The sequence below is a fragment of the Elephantulus edwardii genome, unplaced genomic scaffold, assembly GCF_000299155.1.
Source record: "Elephantulus edwardii isolate Elephantulus edwardi_28Jun2011 unplaced genomic scaffold, EleEdw1.0 scaffold00254, whole genome shotgun sequence".
Taxonomy (NCBI): Eukaryota; Metazoa; Chordata; class Mammalia; order Macroscelidea; family Macroscelididae; genus Elephantulus; species Elephantulus edwardii.
The window spans coordinates 1,754,454-1,776,330 of NW_006400004.1; the positions used below are offsets into that span (position 1 = coordinate 1,754,454).

At 37.5% G+C, this 21,877-nt stretch overlaps 1 protein-coding gene across 1 annotated transcript in view; it reads left to right on the plus strand.

Annotated features, from left to right (window-relative positions):
- Positions 1–21,877, plus strand: part of FAM159B (family with sequence similarity 159, member B) — a 37,530-nt gene that overhangs the window by 13,684 nt on the left and 1,969 nt on the right. The window contains exon 2 of the mRNA XM_006899380.1: positions 954–1,111. Within this exon, the coding sequence (XP_006899442.1) occupies positions 954–1,111 (158 nt within the window). The remainder of the gene's footprint in view (positions 1–953; positions 1,112–21,877) is intronic.

The window sequence follows — 21,877 nt, forward strand, 5'->3', positions numbered from 1 at the left end:
TTAAAATAAAAAAATTTATTTAAAAAATAAAGTAACAGAGTTTCAGCCTTTAAAAAAGTATTATGTTGATATGTTTATAAAAGCTGTGCTATGTTGTTGTTATGTGCTGTCGAGTTCCTTGTGGCTTATAGTGACCCTATGTACAACCGCTCTGAACCCTGCTTTATCCTGAGCCAGCCTTATTGTCTCTGATACACCTATCCCTGTTACCTCAGTCAATGAGTCAAGCTATAGTGTTCTTTAATTGTTTAGTATTATGAGTAACTTCATCAGAGGAAACTGTACAGATTTAATGCATAATGGATAAAATAATATATGCATTTTGTTTTTAGAGAAGAGTACAAGTGTTTCTTGATGCTTGAAGCAATTAATAGAATACCTTTTTACAAGGTCGAAAACAGACTAAGCATCAAATTTATATAAATTTCAGAAATACTGTTTTTCTTTCATTTGAACTATCTTGATAATATGTGTAGATTTATGTATCAGCTTTTCCTACTTTTATTTCCAGTTCTACTTTGCCAATAAATATTTGCTTTCATACTTTTGCAAAAGCTAATATTTTCTATGCATTTGTTATTGGAGAGTTTGATCTTCCCTTCTAAAATTTGTTCGAATGAGTTCTTTTCTAAATATCGCTAAAGGATCATGTGACATTTTACTTGTAAAATGAATTCACATGATCTCTCAAACTCACAATTACCATATAAATTCAAAAAAAGCCTGAAAATCTATGGAGGAAACATTAGCATTTGGTGGTCAAAAAAAAGTAATGTAAAAAAAAAAGTAATATGCAAATTTCAAATGTATATTTTCTAAACAAAAATCAGATTTGATTTTGAGTGATGAGAACATGAGTGATGGAGAACATGAATTAATGTTTCAATCACTTCTTTTTTTGGAAATCTTCTCATGTGACACTTATATGAAATGCCTTGTCTTTTCTACCTTAGCATCGGCGCCTTGATTGGATTGGGAATTGCTGCCCTTGTTTTACTTGCCTTTGTCATCAGTGTCTGCGTCCTCTGCTATTTATTTCTGTATACAAAGCCTCAAAGATTAGACACTGGCCTTAAACTACAACACCTAGAAGCTTCTTCCTTTCAAGAAGGTAATCAGCGTCTATTATTTGTAACCAATTACCTGTACTCTATCCAAGAGAATAATCTGTACCTGAGCAGTAGATCATACTGCTAACAAAGAATGCTTTTAAAAAATACAGTTTATTATGTGTCTTTGGAAAAATTCACACTAAATCAGATCTTAATGATGGAATACCCTAGAGAAAAAGTGCCCAAGGAACAATAGTAGCATGATGTAAATGTTCTCAGGGAAAAAAAAATAGTGCTCCCATAAATCTACCTTAATCTATTTACAATACCTTTCACTTATAAAGGTTCTGTCTTCTTGGAAGTTTTAATTTGTTATGGCATGAAACCAAAGAAATAAAATAGAGAGATAAGACACCTCACAGTTGATTGTCTTTTTTCACTTCTCTAGCCGTAGTTCTCTTTGGAGGCAAAAATGATGAGGCTTTGCCCTACATACTTTGGGCATGTTGCTAGGAAGGGCTGTTCCTTGGAGAAGGACATGATGCTGGGAAGGGTGGAGGGTCGGTGAAGGCGAAGACCCTCAAACAGGTTGGTTGGTACAGTAACTGGTACACTGGGCTCTTGTGTATCAGGAAGTGTGGAGACGGCACAGGATACAACAAGGTTTGGATCTGTTGTTAATAGGGTGGCTATGAGTCATACTTGACTCCATGGCACCTAACAACAGGAGATTGGTTAGTCATTGATCAGTTAAGCATCTACTTATGTGCCTATTAAGAGTAGAGTTCTGTTAGGGCATAAGCAATAATTTAGAGGCATATAAAGGAAGTCAGAAAATATGCATAAGACAGATGTTCTTGATTTGATGACAAGGTTGTTAAAATATAAAGTTGTTGTTATTGATTACCTTCGAGTCGAGCATGACTCATAGCGACCCTGTGAACAAAAGGTCTGAAGCTCCTCTATAACTATTAACACTTATCAAAGTTCATAGAGTTTCCAGAGGCATGTTGTTTAGAAAGTAGATGCCACTCAAGTGTTTATTTGTTTGTATATATGTATATGTACACACACACATACATACATATATAGTGTGTGTGTAGTGCAATGTAAAACTTTTTTTTAGGTATGATTTGTGAAGCTTTGTATTGTTTCAGTTATCAAGTGTTGTACAAAAGCTAATTGTTGTCATTTTAAAACTCAGTCAGAAAGAATTATTATAATTTTAGTATATATAAACTTCTGTGAAGGAGCCATGGATGCAATGGCTAAACATGTGACTGTTAACCAAACAGTGGGTGGAATCAACTTGAAGCACATTTCTCTTCAACCCAACTCGAGCCATGGCTGTCAAGTTGGGTGGCATCAACTCATAGCTGAACACCAGCATGTTTTCCGAGGTTGTAAAGTATACTGGATGAGATCTCCCCTCTTTCTCCCTCAAAGTAGCTGGGGAATCTGAATCTTGCTTTTAGGTTGGCAGTGCAACTCCTTACCCACTAGGCCACGAGAGCTTTCTACATTTCTACTGTTGTCGAGTACCATCAGGTTCGACCTGGATAACTCCTAACTGACCCTCCAGGAAGATTGCCTTTCTCCCACAGAGCCAAGGGGGGATTTGAACTGCATAACTTTTGACTTGACAGTGCAATTCCTTAGCGCTAAACCACTTGGGCTCCTTACATTTCTATTAGTATATTTTAAAAAGCAGCAGTTTTGTTTTAATTTTTCTTTGTCTTTTTAAAAAATTGTTTGTGTGGCAGTAACAGATTTTGATGACTAGCTCTTTAAAATACAGTACAAAGACTTCCTAAATGTTATTCAGGGCCCTCAGCCCTGTGTCTGCAGAGTACCTTCAAAACTCAGCTGTTCCAACTGGTTCCAACCTGTGAACTTCCCACCTTAACCTAGTATCTGCTATTCTACAATCCACTTCCCAGTTCCCTTTTAGTAATCTTGCTACACAAGCCAAGACAATAGAGCCTGCTGTTTAATGAATTTCTTTATTATTTCCAGTCTTTAAAACCTAATTTTCATGCTTTGCATTTTCATTTTCTCTTTTTCTGTCTCTCTCTCTCTCTCTCTCTCTCTCTGTGTAAATTTTCAGGCATTAGCTCCTTTTTGCATTTTATAATGATTTACTGTTCTAGAATGTTCCTCCAGAAGCAAAGAGCAAAATTGACTATTGTGCTGTACCAAGAGGATTCCAACTAATTGTAATTTTTTTTAAATTCCTGACATGTGTTTAACTGTTGTCTCTTCATTTTAAGACTTTTAATACAAATGTCATTTTTAAGAAACAAATCCAAAACACACACAAAAAAGCAGCAGTTTTGAATTCTAGTTTCAAAGACATAGATAGAATTTATAGGTGTTTAACCCAAAATAAACCAAACCCCAAACAAAACCAAAAACGAATGTTGCATTGGGAAAAATCAAGGATGTCTCCAAACTGCTAAAAAGCACAGATGTCAGTTTAAAGAATAATCTGATGCATAGTGCTTTTAGTTGCTTCCTGTGCATCTGAAAATTGGACAATGAAAATAGATGACAGAATAATCTATGCCTTTAGAATTATAGTGTTGGAGAAGAGTGCCACCGTGTCAGAACTGACCCATTGTTGACCCTCCAGCAGGTTTCCAGAGGATCTCCTACGGAGCAACTGATGGATTCAAAACACATACTTTTGGATTGGCAGCACAATACTGTAAGCCAAAAGAGCTCCTAATACCCCATAGATTGCCAAAAGAACAAATATGTCTCTCTTGGAGGAAGTGCAACCAGGGAGGGCACTCCTCCTTACAGGCAAGGATGGTAAAATATTGTCTTACAGACTTTGAACATCTTGTCAGGAGGGGGGCAATCTTTGGAAAAGGATTTCAAACTGGGAAAGGTGGAGCCTCAGAAAAAGAGAAGAAAACCTTCAATGAGATGGGTTGACACAGTGATTGTATCAATAAGTGCGAGCATATCAGAGATAGTGAGGATAGTGCAGGATAGGGCATGGTTCTAGTCTATTCCTAATATTGCTTTGCCTCATGGTTGACTTGATGGCACTGAACAGCAACAACAATTGATGTTCACTTGCTTCTTACTTAAATACAGGATGAACACTTTGTTTTTAAAACTTGAGACAAGTTCTATTCGTTCTGATTTCTGTAAGCTTAATCCCGAACTTACATTTATGGAGCACATGCTCTGAAGTTGCATTAAATACACTGTGACGGCATAATTATTTAGCTCTAGTTTCCTTCTCTGGAGATGGCACCTCTCTCGGAGGGTGCCCTTTATTAGAACAAGGAACCAACATCGTTGTGGAGTTTTCTTCCTGAAATAGCATTTGGAGCCTGCATGGATGAATTGATAGGTTTTAACCATTGTGAATTTAGTCCAAATTGTTTAGACCCAGTTTCTCCATAGGCAAAGTGAAGCAGAGAATGTGTTTATCAAATAATCACATAAAATTAATTTCTTTTTCTCAAGATTGCTTAGATAATTTAAATTAGCAGCTCTCAATGTTTACTGCACCTATGGATCACCTAGAGGACCTGTTAAAAACACAAATTCTACAATCGGACTCTCTAGGGATGCAGAGGGGAATCTGCATTTTTTTAAAAAATGTAGCTCATCTCTCCACTTCTGCCCGTGGTCCTCTGCTGTCTGCTCTCCACACAACAGTCAGACTGAGCACTTTAAAATACAGTCCGGTGATGCTGTGCTTCTGCTCAAAACTCTAATGCTTCCCATCTCTTTCATTTTAAAACACAGTTGTTATTGTGAGCTCTGAGGACCTTTCTGGTCTACCCTTTTCTCCTTTCCTCGTTTCTCATCTCCTCAGGCTTGACCACAGTGGCCTTGAAATACACTCTTTGAAGGCTTCCCTCAGATAACTCTATGACTTGTACCTTCCTTTCTTTTAAATATTTACTTATAATCACACCTTCTCAGGTGAACTTTTTTGCTCATTCCATTTGCAATATTCTTCTTGAACCTTTTAGACTCCCCTCATAATCTGTTTTTCTCTTCAGCATTTACCACTAACATAGCATAGCTTTTACTCACCTGTTTTCTAACAAAGGGTGCTGTGGTGGTATAATCTGTGGGGAGCAGTCCTGCTAACCTCTTTGGTGGCTTGAATCCACCAGCAACTCTACAGCAGAAAGATGAGCAATCTCCTCTCTTGTGATTTACAGTCTCCAAACTCTTCTGGAGGGTCAGCTACGAGTCAGTTCTAACTCCACCGCAGTTAGCTGAGCTGTTGATTGTCAAGCTCTCCTCTACTTCAAACTAGAAAGTAATCTCCATGAAAGTAGACATTTTTGTTGAATTTGTTCAGTACCTTCTGTATCTTCATAAATTGCTTGTTGAATGAGCTGAGTGGTGCAGCATTGCATCTCTATTGTAGGTGATTAAGGGAGCCTACTTTGAGAAATACTGACTTAACCTACCATCACCATTAAAATGATCAAGCAGTTACTGAGAACGTCCTCTACACAATGAACTAAATGTATCAAACTTAATCTTTCTACAACCCCAATTTTTTTTCAGCATCTGCTCCAAAATTTTATTTAGTCTTGATTTTAGGAACCCAGCAACAGAATTCACATTCTACAGTCTTATTGCTGGCGACCTAAGGAAACACACTGTCTTAGCTCCCTAGTGTAGCTGCATAGCACAAATTACCACACCTGAGGGGCTTTAATGAACAGAAATTGATTTTCTCAACATTGTGGAAGCTGAGCATCCAAATCAGAGTCTCCACTATGGCAATTCTTCCTGTGAGCATCCCTTTTATCTTCTGGTGTCTGGTGGGGATGCCTGGGGATCCTCAAGTGCCCGTCTTCCTCTGTGTGGGCGCTTTACCACCTTTTTGTAATTTAATTAAAATCCTAGTTAGAAATCACCTCACTTGGTAAAGAAGCCTCTATTTCTAAACAGCATTACTCCTGAGCCTTGGTATCATGAGGACCTCGTCCCCAGAGAAGGACACTATGCTTGGACAAGTGAAAGGTCAGCAGAAGAAAGGAAGACTTTGACTGGGATGGACTGAAACAGTGACTGCAGCAGTGAGCTTCAACACAGCAGATATCATGGAGGTAGCACAGGATTGGGCAGAGTTTCAGAGCCAACTCAACAGCATCTAACAACACAACTAAAAACAAAACACTGCTGTGAAGTTTATTTTAACTCATTGTTGTTATTGTTGTTTAATGCCATCGAGTCTTAGACGACTCATAGCGACCCTAGAACGAATGGCCTGAGCACTGTTCGTACATAGAGTTTCCGGAGGCAAGCCATTTTGGAAGTGGATGCCGCTCCTGCTTCCAGGCTTGATTTAGCCGGGAAGCTCCAGCCAACATTGTCCACCATGGGTGCCCATTATTTTGACTCATAGTGATCCTTAAAGATAGAGCTTCCTCCAAAAATTTCCCAGGCTCTAATCTTTACTGATGTAGACTGCCTACTTTTCTCCCCTGGAACAGCTCGTGGAATAGCAGCCAAACACTTAACCACTGTGCCACCAGGTCTCTTTTCCAGATATATAAGGGTGTGTTATATATTTGGTGGTGGAGTTCATGGAGAAAGTGGGGAACACCATTTAGTTCCTTCGTTCTTCAAAAGTACTTTTTATATAGTTAGATTAAGCTGTTTAAAGGAAATGTTCCTACTTCACACCTATTAAAAACATTCTATTTATCAACTCACCAAATGAAGTAAACTTTTCCTGAGTGTTTACTATTGGTAAGGCAGGATTTTATTTGATCTCTGCCTTCCTGCTGTTTTCAACTGCTGTGATTCTGCTCCCTAGGAATGGGAAGAGAAAATGGTTTATATTTGAGTACAGTCCTTTGAAGTGATAATTAAACATTGCTGTTCCTGTAGTTAAATACGCGTGTTCCATTCCAGTGATTTTTCTGCCTAGCAATAGGTGCCAATACACTATTTATTGAGGAAATAGGTCTGGAGCTTTGCTCCTTATAAGGAATGTTTTAAAGGTGGGGAACATGTTTGTTTAAGAAAATGTTTAAAAAATCAAGCAAATATTATATATATATATATGTGTGTGTGTGTGTGTGTGTGTGTGTGTGTGTATATATATATATATTTACCAGTTGCCATACTTTTCTTTCAAAATTATCTGTCCTTAAGACTCAACTTGTGTTGTTTTAGAGTCATTTTAGTAATTGAAATGGTTTTCATCACAAGGGCTTTCAATGACCTAAGGGAAAACAGTAGACTTGAACATGGCAATGACCTTGAAGATGGTGCAGGATCAGACGGTGCATTTCATGTAATACATTAGATTGCTATGAGTCCAGACTGACTACACAGTATCTAGCAACAACAAAAGGACATATGGTTTTTAATCACTTTAATTTTTTTTATTTTTATTATAATCAATGTCTGTAGTCTTTGTATAAGCACTTTAATTTTTTAATGAAAATTTTAATACATGGGTCATATACAAAGAGTCACAGTATTTCACCTCTATATGAAAAAATAAATAATGTGATAAGAAAATATAAGTTATAATGAGTAGGAAATTTTTGAAAGAAAAAACGTGAACATCTCATTTATGTATGAACATATTAGCGATATCACTATTAATCTCAAATGTAGTTTAAAGCACAAGATGTTTTTTTTCTACTAGATTGAAAAAACTTACCGAATTTATAATATACATTTTTAGCAAGGAAATGGGGGAGGTTGTAGGTGATCCTTAAAACATATTATTAAAGTAGGATTTTGAAAATATAGCAAATGTTATTTTTTTAAAAGAATATTTTATTGAGTTCTTGGTGAAAGCTTACACAGCAAATTAAGTTTTCACTTGTTCTGTACACATGTTAAAATTGAGTCAGGGTACTAGATATTTTTTTTTCTTTCTAGTAAACTGAAGTACTCTAAATCTAAAATTATTGCTGTTTTTATGTACCATAGACTTGTAATGACCTATAGCTGACCCTCCAACTAGTTTTCAGAGGCAGTAAATTATACTGGAAGGGATTGTTCATCTTTCTCAAAATAGAGCAGCTGGTGAAGTCAAACTGCATGCCTCTGGCTTTGCAATGAAGCTTAATTAGATGTTTGAGAATAATTTTCCTTTGTTGCTCTGTTGTTATGTGCTGTCAAGTTGGAGCCAACTCATAGCTCTTCCTCCAGTGGGTTTTCAGAGGCTGTAAATCACACAGGAGAAGATTGCCCATCTCTCTCCGAAGAAGCAACTTGTGGATTTGAACCCCCAGCATCTGGGTTTGCAGTGTAGTTCCTTCCTTACCCACTAGGCCAAAAGAGCTTTTTTTCTTTGTTGTTGTTGTTGGTATGTGCTGTCAAGTCACCTGTGTCTCATAGTGACTCTATGTACAATAGCTCTGAACCTTGCTCTATCGTGAGCCAACCTCACTGTCTCTGACATACCTATCCCCTATGACCCCAATCACTTAGTCAATCCATCCCATCAAGGATCTTCCTCTCCTTTGCTGTCCTTCACCATGCCAAGCAAAATGTACCTCTCTAATGGCTGGTCTCTCCTTGAAACATGCTCAAAGTATGTCAAATGGAGCATCAGAATTTTGCCTCCAAGGAGCAGCCTGATTTCACTCTCTCCAGAATGAACCTGTATATTCTCTTAGCACTTCATACTGTTCTCCAGCACCACAACTCAGAGGCATCAATTCTTCTTCTGTCATCCTTAGTTATTTTCTAGCCTTCTGATGCATAGCATGTAACTGAAAGGACTATGGCCTTGATCAGGTGCACCTTAGTCTCCAGACTGACATCATTGTTCAGTACTCTAGTGAGGTCCCTGACTACAGACTTTCCCAGTGCAATTTGTCATTTGATTTCCTGGCTGCTGGTACCAAGAGTGTTGATTTTTGGAGCCAAGCAAACTAAAGCTGTTAATAAACTCAGTCTCTTCATTGTCTATCCTGATGCTGCCCAGTGATGAGGATCTATATTTTTTTTATATTGAGCTTCATTCCATACTGAAGGCTTCAGCCCTTGACCTTCTGCAGTAAGTGTTTCAGGTCCTCCTCTGTTTCAGCAAGCAAGATTGTGTCATCTGCATAACTCAAATTGTTGATGAGTCTTTCTCCAATCCTGATGCTATATTTCTCCTCATAGAGCCCAGCTTCCCTGATGATCTGTCCGCGTATAGATAGAAAAGGTATGGAGATAGGACACACCCCTGGCATACACCCTTCCCAGTTTTGAACCATGTAGTGTTTCCTTGCTCTGTTCTGACGACTGCCTCCTGGTCCAAGTGTAAGTTCTGCATCAGAACAATCAAGTGTTCTGGGATTCCCATTCTTCTCAGAGTCAGCCACAGTTTGTTATGATCCACACAGTCAAATGTCTTTGCATAGTCAATGAAACAGAGACATTCCTTTGGTATCCTCTGCTTTCAACCAAGATCCATTTAATATTAGCTATAATATCCTTAGTACCACAACCTCTTCTAAGCCTAGCCTGTACATCTGGCATTTCTCTACTGATGTGCTGTTTCAGTCCTTTTTGGATAATTTTTAGCCGAATCTTGCTAGCATGTGATAGTAATGATATTGTTCTATACTTTCTGCACTCTATCGGGTCACTTTTCTTTGGAATGGGAACAGATATAGATCTATTCCAGTCAGTTGGCCAGGTAGTTGTCCTCAAGTTTTCTTGGCACAACTTGGTTAGCACATTCAGAGTGGTGTCTGTTTTTTAAATATATCCATTGGTATTCTGTGAATTCCTGGGGCCTTGTTTTTTACCAATTACTTCAGAGCAACTTGAACTTCTTCCTTCATTGCCACAGGCTCTTGCTCATATGTTCTTTCATGAAATTTTTTTGTGGTAGCCAACTCTTTTTGTTACAGTGACTCTGTTTACTCCTTCCAGCTCATTTAATGCTTCTTGAACTATTTAATATTCTGCCCAAAACATCTTTAAGTATTGCAACTTGAGGCTTGAATTTGGTTCCTTCAGTTTAAGAAATGCCAAGGGAGTTCCGCCCTTTTGCTTTCCTGATTCCAGCTCTTTACACATTTCATTATAATACTTTTATTTGCCTTCCCAAGTGGCATTTTGACATTCAGCTCCTTAATGTCTTGATTGCTTCCCTTTGCTTTGGTTAGTGTATCTTTTATTTTATAATATTTCATTCTTTTTTTTGATTTATAGATTTTCACACTTCAGACAGGTTTGCATTGATCTTGAAAAAGCAAGTCTCTGTTGTGACTGTTCAGTTGAATTATACTACTTTCTGCACTCATATAGTAATTTACCTATAAATAGTCTCCAGTCCCTCCAAAGTTAGGTAGCAATTTTCAAAATCTTTGCTCTTGCATGCTGCTTAGTATTCCATTATGTGAATGTACCATAATTTCTCAATCCATTTTATTTTGATTGGACATTTTGGCCTGTTTCTATATTCTTGTGATGGTAAACAATGATGCTATGAACATTGGTATACAAGTCTCCATTTGTGCCTCAGTTCTCATTTTCTTGGGTATATTCCAAGAGCAGAAATAGCTGGGTCATATGGAATTTCTATGTTCAGATTTTTTTTTAATAATTTCAATGAACATTTACAGAGAATTTGGATTTCCATTCATTTATTGCTGCACTTCTCTACCTGCCCAGCCCTCATCCCCTGCCCCCCAGTTCGCTCCTCTCTTTCAAAAGTAAAATAAAGACTCCCTCCCTGGTACACAATCCCCCCGCACCCCTCCCATCACCCCAAGTACATTCCACTATGCAACCTTAATTGTGGACTCTTGTGATAACCATAATACCCTATCATACATCACTTTTAAATTATTCACTCCCTCATCTGTTTCAGTGCAGTATACACAATTTATCCAGTTTTTCTCAGTCTTACCCCCACCCTGATATCAGTCCCATTTTACAGCAGTGACACCATGCAATATTTGTCCTTTTGCGACTGAGATATTTCACTCAGCATAATGTCCTCCAGGCTCACCCATTTTGAATAGCATTGAATGAGTTCCTTGTTTTTCAATGCAGCATAGTATTCCATTGTGTGAATATACTACAGCTTCTCTAGCCATTCGTTTTTTGATGGGCACCTGGGTTGTTTCCAACTCCTTGCTATTGTGAACAGAGCTGTGATAAACATGGGTGTACATATATCTGCTTGGAAGTCAGTTATGGTCTCTTTGGGATATATTCCCAGTAGTGGAACTGCTGGGTCAAATGGTATCTCTATTTGCAACTTTTTGAGAAAGCGCTATACTGCCTTCCACAGTGGTTGCACCATATGTTCAGATTTTTGAGGAAATGCCAAACTGTCTTCCAGAATGGTTGTACCATTCTAGAACCTCACCAACAGTGTATAAGAGTTCCTATCTCGCTGTATCCTCTCCAACATTTATTACTTGCTTTCCTGTTAATCTTTGCCACTGCTACTGGGGTGAGATGGTATGTCATTGGGATTTTGATTTGCATCTCTCTTACTGCCACTAATTTTGAGCATTTCCTCATGTGTCTGTTGGTCATCCAGATATCTTCCTCTGTGAAAAGTCTTTCAATGTCTTTTGCCTATTTTGTGTTAACAGTCTTTTTCTTGCAGAGGCCCTGAAGGATTCTGCAAACTTTTGATATGAGAGGATTGTCTGAAATGGTATTGCCAAATGTTTTTACCCAGTCAGAAGTTTTCTTCATATATTTCTTGATAATCACTTTTTCATTGTCAATTTAAAATGTTACCTTTGCTATAAGCTAAGTTTTATGCATACTCGTATCTGATTTTAGACGGTCCTGTTTCATTTTTCAATCTGATTATTATTAAACTAGTGAGGTTTAAAAAACCATTGTACTTTTATTGGTATCTGATTAACTAGTACTGCTTCCAATTCTCATACATTTCTTGTTCAAAATGTTTTGTGGGTTTTTTTTTTTGGGGGGGGGTTGGCTCATCTTGTATACTAAGATTTCCAAGTAAGTTCTTGAGCCATATAGTCAGAATTAAAAAAAGATAAAACTAAGGGGTATTTTGATGGGTTTTAAACTAAATTTGTGGATTGATTTGGAGCTTACCTCCCTGCCACATAACATCAACACTTCTCCAATGAAACTCTGTTCAAAACTCTAATTAATTGAGGTGCCAAGTTATTTAGTAAAACCATTCTTTATTAGTCGCACCATTCTTCCTTAAATGCTTCCAGAATTGATTGAGATTTTAGTAATAGATGGAGTTACTTGAAATCAATGACATAAAAAGCCTCCTGAGTCCCCTAAAGAGCTCTTGCCATTTAAAATATTGAGTTTGGGATTTCTTGACCGTTTCAATAATGTAGAAAATAAATCAAGCACAAAACCATTGATGTATTTATTATTTATGAATTCTCCTCAAAGCTTGGGTTTAGGCAATGCTATCCAGTTAAACATTCTACGTTATACAGATGACACAACCCTGCTTGCTGAAACTGAGGAGGACCTGAAGCACCTGCTTCAGAGGGTCAAGGACTGCAGCCTCCAATATGGATTGAGGCTCAATGTCAAGAAGACAAAGATTCTCACCACTGGACCAATTGGAACCATCAGGATGGATGGTGAAGAGATTGAGATTGTTCAAAGCTTTAGTTTGCTTGGCTCCACAATCAACACTCTTGGCACCAGTAGCCAGGAAATTAAAAGGCGCATTGCCATGGGAAAGTCTGCTGTTAGGGACCTCTCCAAAGTATTGAAGAGCAATGGTGTCTCTCTGGAGACTAAGGTGCGTCTGATACAGGCCATGGTCTTTGAAATCACTTGTTATGCATCAGAGAGTTGGACAATGACCAAGGAGGATAGAAGGAGAATTGATGCCTTTGAGCTGTGGTGCTGGAGAAGAGTATTGAGAATACCATGGACTGCTAGGAAAACAAACAGATTTGTCCTGGAGAGGGTTAAACTGGGTGGCTCCTTGGAAGCAAAGATTCTGAGGCTCCATCTAACATACTTTGGACATGTTGTAAGGAGAGACCGGTCCTTGGAAAAGGACATTATGCTTGGGAGTTTGGAGGGATGGCGCAGGAGGGGAAGGCCCTCTGTGAGGTGGATTGATTCAGTGACTGGGGTAATTGGGATGGGTGTATCGGAGACAGTGTGAATTGGCACAGTACAGAGCAGAGTTTAGGGCTGTTGTACATAGGGTCGCTATGAGTCGCAAGTGACTCGACGGCACACAACAACAACAACACCCAGATAAATTCAGTAAGCAAACTAGTCTTTCAATTGTGGAAAAAAATTCATTTAAACTATTTTTAAAGGGAGCTACATCATTGTCATTGTGATGTACGATAATCATCAATGCCTAAAGAGAAAAAGTGGCAAGTTAGGGGGAAGTAGGGTCGGAAAACTTTTCTCAATAAAATGATCTCTACTCGCTGATCAAAGAGCCTTAACTGATGCATAACATATTGGCCTGCTAATCAAAAGGTCAGCAGTTCAAATCCATCAGGTGTTCTGCAGGAGAAAGATGAGCAGTCTCCTTCTGTAAAGTTTTCTAGCCTTGGAAACATGATGGAAGATTGCAGTGATTTGGATTTGGTGGTCTAGTAGGAAGGAGCTGTACTGTCAACCCAATGGCCCAGAGTTTTAATCCACCAGGTTTTACAAGGGAGAGAGGTGGACATTCTCCTTCCGTGTGATGAACAGCCTTTGAAAAGTTTCTGGAGGGTCCGCTATGAGTGGGTTCTGACTTGACAGCAAATAACAACCTAACAACAACAAAGGCATACTGATAGTCAAATAAAAGAATAAGGCTAAGATTTTATCTTTACAATGAATTTTTAAATGTGCTTTCATAATTTATCTATCTTCCTATTTACCCACCTATCTATTCTTGAATGGATGGTAGGACACTGAAGAACAGAAAAGGCAATGGGTGGGTCCATTATTAAGCAAGTTTAGCTTACTTCATCCTCTAGTTTGCTTGGCCTTGTACATGATATTCAGTTTATTGTTCTCTTACAAATAGAACAGTTTTAAGGTGCCAATGTAAGATTATTTGTTTCTTAAACAAACAAACAAACAAACAAACACCCCTGCAGGATGAGTGGAATGGATATAGGTCTTCCATTAATAATAATGAATTATTAATTGGAAACTGCTGTAGGGCCTTTGGATAATAATACAGATAGTGACATAACAGAATAACTTAATCATAGTTCTGCCAGATAACAAAGAGATAACCTGCAGAAGTCTAGAACATTCTTTTGATATTTTCAAATGACAGGAAAGAGCACCATTCACAGGAGGGTTATAAGTGGACTCCTGAGGGATGGCTCTGAAAATTAACTGCAAAATATAACTCTTATCAGATAGTGTAAAAAAGTATATAGCCTGAGCTTATGATGAAAATAAGTGGGGACATTTTGTTTGATGAATTGGATTTAAAATTTTGGAAAAGGCCAAAGCTTTAATTTAAATGCCAGTCTGGGAGGTAAGGATTAAAGGAAGGTTGACATTTACATATGAGGAGGAGGAATGGGAATTGAGGAGCAGAGAACAACTCATGTCGAGAAATCAGTAATGTTGGATCTTGGCAAACTTCACTCAGGTAAAGAAATATAGAAATTAAATAAGAAAAACCCTTTATGTGTAACAAATCCTTTTGGAGCTCAAAAATATTACAGATTTCTTATTTAAAATTGAATCCAAAATATTACCATGTAACAGAAAAGCAGCAACTGGTTTTATTTTTACTTCACTGGGTAAAAATAAAAGTTTATGTGTATTAAACTAGGGGATGTTTAAGTCTTGGAAACTTTCCTTCTTTCTCATTTAGAATCATTCCAAAGAAAGACAGTTATCCAGATTCTCTCTTCACTCTTTTCTTACTACTAAGCACTCATAGTTTCCTAAGCTGTGAGCAGACAGTGAACACCCAAGTGTTAATTTGTTAATCAAAATTTCTGCTTTACATTCTGTAATATGGTGTTTTTAACCAGTTCTTTTTGTGTTCATGTAACAAATTGGTTATTTAAGGGATCTGCTTTAAGAAGCCAAACTAAGACATTTTGTTGACTGTACCAGCACTGAAGAAATGAAGACAACTCCATGGTGCCAAGATGTATCCTACCTGAACTTAGAGACCATCTGACGAACAGATTTGATTCATGGAACACTATTGACTCTAGACAAAATGAGCTGTGGAACGATATCAACACATCACATATAAAGAAGACGAAAAAATACATTAGCAAGGCAAGGGGGAAAAAAAACCAAACAACAAAATGGATGTCAGAAGAGACTCCAAACTTTGCTCTACAATATAGAGAAAGTGATGGGGGGGGGGGAATTTGATGAAGAAAGCTGAACAGAACATTTCAAAGAAAATCTCAAGAAGACAGAGCAAAGTTTGATAACTAACACCCAGAATTATGAGACCAAAAGAGAAGAACACACTTGGCATTTCTCAAGCTGAAAGAGCTAAACAACACATTCAAGTTCCAAGCTGCAATACTTTAGGATTATATGAGCAAAATATAGAATATTGAATACAGGAAGCAACAAAAGAAGATGGAGCACACAGAGTCGCTGTACCAAAAAGATTTGGTTGCTAAATTATTTCAGGTACTAAACAAAGAAGCACGGACTGTACCAAAGGCCTTGGTGAAAAATAAAGCCCCAGAAATTGATGGAATTTCAATCCAATTGAGGTGTTTAAGCAAACAGTTGCAGCCCTGAATATGCTTACTTGTCTATGCCAAGAAATCTAAAAGGCAGCTATCTGGTCAACTGATTGGAAGAACTCTTTACTTATGCACATTTTGGAGAGGTGCTACAGTTCAGAAATTATAAAAAAAGTAACGTTAATATCACTGGCAAGTAAAATATTGCAGAAAGAAATTTATAAATGACTGGTACAATACATATCAATAGGGAACTGCCAGAAATTCAAGCTGTTTTCAGAAGACTTGGAATAAGTGATATCATTGGTAATGACATGGATCTTGGCTGGAAGAATAGCAGAGAGATGTTTACTTGTGTTTTATTGACTATATATCATAATAAATTATAGATACCATTCAGAAGATTTGAAATTCCAGAACACTTAATTGTGCTCATGTGAAACCTGTACAAGCCAAGAAGTAGTTGTTTAGACATAATAAAGGGATATTGCAAGATTGAAATTAAGGAAAGATATGCATCAGAATTGGATTCTCTCACTGTACGTACTTAACATGTGTATGGAGCAAATAATATAAAGAATGGGGCATGAGGGCTGGAGAAGACTCATTAACAACCTTTGATATGCAAATGATATAACTTTGCTTGTAGAAAATTAAGGAAATGTGAAGCCCTTATTGATCAAGCTCGATGACTATAGCCTTCGGTAAAGATTATGCTTCAACATAAAGAAAATGAAAATCCATCACAACTATACTAATAAACATGATAAATGAAGAAAAACAGAAATTGTCAACTATTTCATTTTAAAGTCAAAATTAATTCCCATGGGAAAAAGTAGCCAAGAACTACCTCTTGTAAGGGGAATTGACCAAATGACATATTACAATGGGAAAAATCTGCTGCTAAGGATCTCTTTAACGTTGTAAAGAGCGATTTTGGAGACTAAGGTGCACCTGACCCAAGTCATGGTATTTTAAGCTCCTTCAAATTTGTGTAACTGTTGGATAATGAATAAAGAATAATTGATACCATTGAATTACCATGTTTAATATACCATGGGCTGCCAAACAAATTATTTACCTAGGAAGAAGTACAAGAAATGCACCTCAACGTGCTACTTAGAAGCAAAATTAGTGAAAATTCATCTCACATTGAACATGTTATCAAGAGGGGTTAGTCCCTAGAGAAGATACTGAGCTTTGAAAAGTATGGAAGATATCATGCTTGGAAAAGACACCAGCAAATAAGAAAGGCCTTCAAGGAGATAGATTGGTACCGTGACTACAACAGTGAACCAAAGAAAGCAGAAATTGTGAGAATGACACAGGTTTGGCAGACTCTACTTCTCCTGTACATCAGGTTGATGAATCAGTTGTACCTAACAACAACACTATTAGAAGAATCTAGTAGTTAAGTATACAATGAGTTGGACCTGGGTAGGAGTCTTTACTAGTATCAGATAAATAAATAGAAGAATCATCATTAGAATAAGTTTTGCAAATCTTTCTATTCAGAGGGCAGTGTTGTTGTATACTGTCGAACTGGAACTTATCCATAGCTGACTGGACTCCAGTGGATTTTCAGAGGCAATAAATCACACAGGAGGAGACAATCCGTCTTTCTCTTGCAGAGCAGCTGGTAGATTTGAACCATGTGCCTTTGGGTTGGCAGCACAATTGCATTTGCTTTTTGGGGTTCTATTTCAATTGTTGATGAAACTATGGAAATTGGAGCCAGTAGAATATAGATAACTTAGAATTCCTAATAACAAAAGCAGTCTGTAGGACTGCAGACGCAAAGACCAAACCTCTCTGTCATTCAAATCCATTAACTACTTCTTCAGAGGAAGAAAGGAAATCCCTCCTGTGTGATTTACAGCTTCAGAAATCGAGTGGAAGACCACCTATGATTTGTTTCTGACTTAATGGAAATCAGAGTTTACTTTTTTTTTCAGTTATTAGATGCTTATGATACATGCAGAACTTGCTGTAAGTATTACACTTTAAAACAACAAGCATACCCAGGAAGATATGTAATTTCTAGATGTTTAAAGAAATGCTTTTATAAAATCCCAATGCCACCTTGATATCATGAAATTAATTTATATGTTTTTTTAAATATCTTACATTTATTTACTATGATACTGAAGAGTATAAACAATGTTAAATGAATGAAAAAGAAACAACTCATGTACTTTCCAATTTGGCTTTAAAATGGTATATGGGGACAATTACTTCAAGGGACCTTGTAAATAATATATTCCATTTTCAAATGTTTATTAACTACATTTGAATCTAATATGTTTTAAAAGTCTACTTTGCAGGTAACAGTATTTATCAGTTCATCAAATCTTAATGGCATTTTCTACCACCACATTTGGCTTAAATAGTGTTTCTCGATGACTGGGCAACAATTATTTGCCAGAGTGGAAAATATTGGACCTACAACAAATAAGCTTTAAAAAAGAAACTTACATGCTTGAAATGTCACCTCTGATTAATGCTTAGAAGCACATCCTAAAGGACTATGTTTTATCATACACACACCCCCCTCCCACCCAAAATATTACACAGATTCTAGACCCTAGATTTTAAATTTACCAACTTTTCTGATTAGTCCAGAGATCAATATCACATACATTTCCTATTGGCAGTTTTCTGGGAATTGCAATGAGACATCATCCTCAAAAGTTTGGAGATAATAATGCCCTCTGGGTATTTACTTATAAACTCAACCCATAATGGGATGAGAGGTGTGTCCTCAGTGGCCCTAGAAGATAATCTTTATATTTATACATGAACAAATCCAGACAGTTTTAACATACTAAGGCAAAGCTTTGATTTAGCTAAAGAAGCAGCTCCATCTGACATACTCTGGGCATGTTGCCAGGAGGAACTAGTCCTTGGAAGACGGTCAGTGCAGAAGAGGAAGACCCTTGAGGTGGACTGACACAGTAACTGGGATAATGGGGTAGGAGTGTCGAAGATAGAGGATTGGCTCAAGATAGAGCAGGGTTCAGAGCTATTGTGCATATGGTCATTATGATTTGCCATTGACTGGACAGCTCAGGACAAAACATTAAGAACAGATGTAAGAAGAGGTAGTTGTTACTGTTGTTGTTGGGTGCCAGTGAGTTGAGTATGACTCATAGCAACCTTATGAAAAAATATATGAATTCTGTTCTATCCTGTGCCATCTTCACATTTCCTGACACACAAGAGCCCGTGTAGTAGTAGTCACTGCATCAATCCACATGGTTGAGGGGAAGAGAAGTCTTAGCCAATGGAATTCCCACTTGGGAAAGATTTTCTAAAACTCGACAGACAAGTTCTTTTCAAGGAACTTGGAAACTTAAGAGCTATTAGCTTTGAATAGTGTGCAAAAGGGGGAGAAAGAGAGAGAAATTAAAATTGGGAATGCTAGCAGCTGCTCCACAAAAGAAAGAGCAACAATTCCTCCCATGCAGCCTCTGTCAACCTGCTGGAGGTTCCACTATGATTTGGTTCTGACTCAAAGTAAATGAGTGAGTGATCAGTATTTCTGTAGGTGTCCACAATGCCAAGTGTAAGAAAGGGAGAAAGGATTGCTGAGTGAGTAGAGGGAAGCTGGGACAGAATTTGAGCCGAGTAAAAAAAGTACAAGTTTGATCACAATAGGTTTTAAAAAAAGAAAGGCTAATAATAGGTACTGTATAAATCTTAACTATTAATTATTGTTGAAAAAAAGGGAAGGGCTACATGAGAACAGTTATATCTGACCTTTACCTACTACATAAAGGGGAACTGTCCTCATCAACAGCATCAATAACACAATATCACGAGGTCAGACGTGCCCCTCCTCTCACTCTTGTAATTCTACTAATCTACCAACCTTACTACTTTGCTGGGTCCAAAATCTGATGTTATAGCTCACAGACCACACCAAGAAATATCAGGAAGTCAAAGGCTAGAATCCATATTAATAAGATAATATAGTCAAGACAGCTCCCAAAATGTGCATGCAGGCACACAAAAAGCCTCACAGCTTTTTGGCCAGTGTACCCAACTTCTCAGTCCTGCCAGTGCAGGTCCCCCACTCTCCCACCCCCTGATCTTGTCTCACTTCAGGTCTCCAGTTCAGTTGTAGGTGTTGCTGCCATAAATGTAGCTGACGCAGGAAGGGTATCCTAGATTGTCTTGCTTTCTCTTCAATGTCACCAGAGGATCTCTCATTCTGGCCTGCTCAATTTATTGGCAAGACTAGCCAATCCCCTTGCAAAATACTGAGATTGGCCAATCCCCTTGTGGAATGGTAGATAGCTATTCTCCTAGTGGATAGGCTAATACCATTCATATATTCCTGCCCATCTACATCTACATCCTCTCTTAATACAATAATTATTTCATCATAAAAGAAAGTTAATGTATTGGCTAGGAAAGACATTTTTGAATGAATGATGAACCTTAGGCACCAAGCATTATTAATAACTTTATATCTACTTTCACTTAGAACTGTGTGGTTAAATGCCTTCCATGTAATTAGTAATTTCTTGGAAATAACTAAAAAATGATTGTATATATGATAATTTAATTAGCCATTATCCTGTCACTCACTGGAAGGGAGTTTTGGTGGCCTACTGGATAAGGAGTTATGCTGCCAACTCCAAGACACAATGTCCTAACCCACCATCTGCTCTGTCAGAGAAAGATGGACAGTCTCCTCTCCTGTGATTTGTAGCCTCTGAGTCCGGAGAGTCAATTATGGCTAGGTTCCAACTTGAAGTCATTGAACAACAGCAATTTTCGCTGAAACGGTGCTCTGGTGATGTTCCTGAGAGAACTGAGCTGCTTAGTGAAAAAAGTTATTTTCTGGTGATTTGAATCCATTAGTGGCACCTTGATATAAAGATGAGAAAGCTCCTCAAACTTGACTATGAAACACTTCTTATTTGATGTCAATTAATGGTGAATGACTATTATTGGAGACATAGGTACTTTTTAGAAATTAAGTAAAACCAGTGGCTAACTTTGTATACAAACTTTAGATCTTATCTCTGATGACTTCTTTGGGAACTTCCTGCTAAATATTTGAGTTAGAAATCTTGAAAATTTAAAACATCAAAATGAAAGTTGTACTGATTTTTCTTTCTCCCAGAAAGAAATGAAAGTTCCCATCACCCTACTCCCTTGGCTAAGAAAGAAAAGTTTTTATTTGAGTTTAATTGAAATAAGAAGATAATTTCTATTTCTTTCTAACTAACACAATTAATTATTTTTTGGTGTGTGTTGTCAGTTATATCACTTCTTTTCATTTCTTTGCTCACCCAGTTCTGTTAATGTTTTCCATATTGATGTGTAAGACCTCTTTACATAAATCATCTGTTCTTAGCATGTGATGCTTATCATTTTGTTGGGGAGATGGCCAGTAAGTGATAAACATAACAAATTGTTCAGTCATGGAGGATGTGAGAAATTAAGTCCCATGAATAAAATGGAGGGCAAAAGAGATTGGAGGGAATGAAGACTATAATCTTAATAAGTATGTTTAAGGGAAGGTCTCATAGAAAAGATAAGTTTTGAGCAATGACTTGGAGATGAAGGAGTTATGGTAAATAATCTGTATGAAGAGAATACCAGACAAAGTGAATGGGAAGTAGAAAGGCTGCTGGCTTGACGGTACATGAAATGTTTGAACAAGGAACATTGAAAGAACAGTAGACAAGAGGACGCTGGGAAGGTAATAGTTTGTGTCAGTGTCTGTGAGTTCGGGCCAACTTTCATGAAGACTGGGGTGAAATAGAGGGTTCTGAGTAGATATTTTGGCTTATTTGGTTTAAAACAACACTCAGGTGTTTGTGTTGAAAATAGAATATGAGATAGCAAGGGTAGATGCAGGGACATTCGGAAGCAATTACAATAATTCAGATAAGAAATTATAATGATTAGCAGTGAAAGTATTCTAATTCTGAATGTAATGAAAAAAGTATATCCAATACATATCTGATCAATTGGATATGAGTTATGGGGACAAAAATAGAGGAGTCAAGGATGATTCAGGATTTTGCTTTGAGCAAATGGGGATGGAAAACAATCATTAACTGAGGAGGTCTTAAAGTGTAATACTGTGTAATTTTCCCACACTGTGCATGCAGCCTCCTCACAAATTAATCTCTGTTTGCATCATTTATTTGTGTGCACTATTTTACATGGTCACATTAT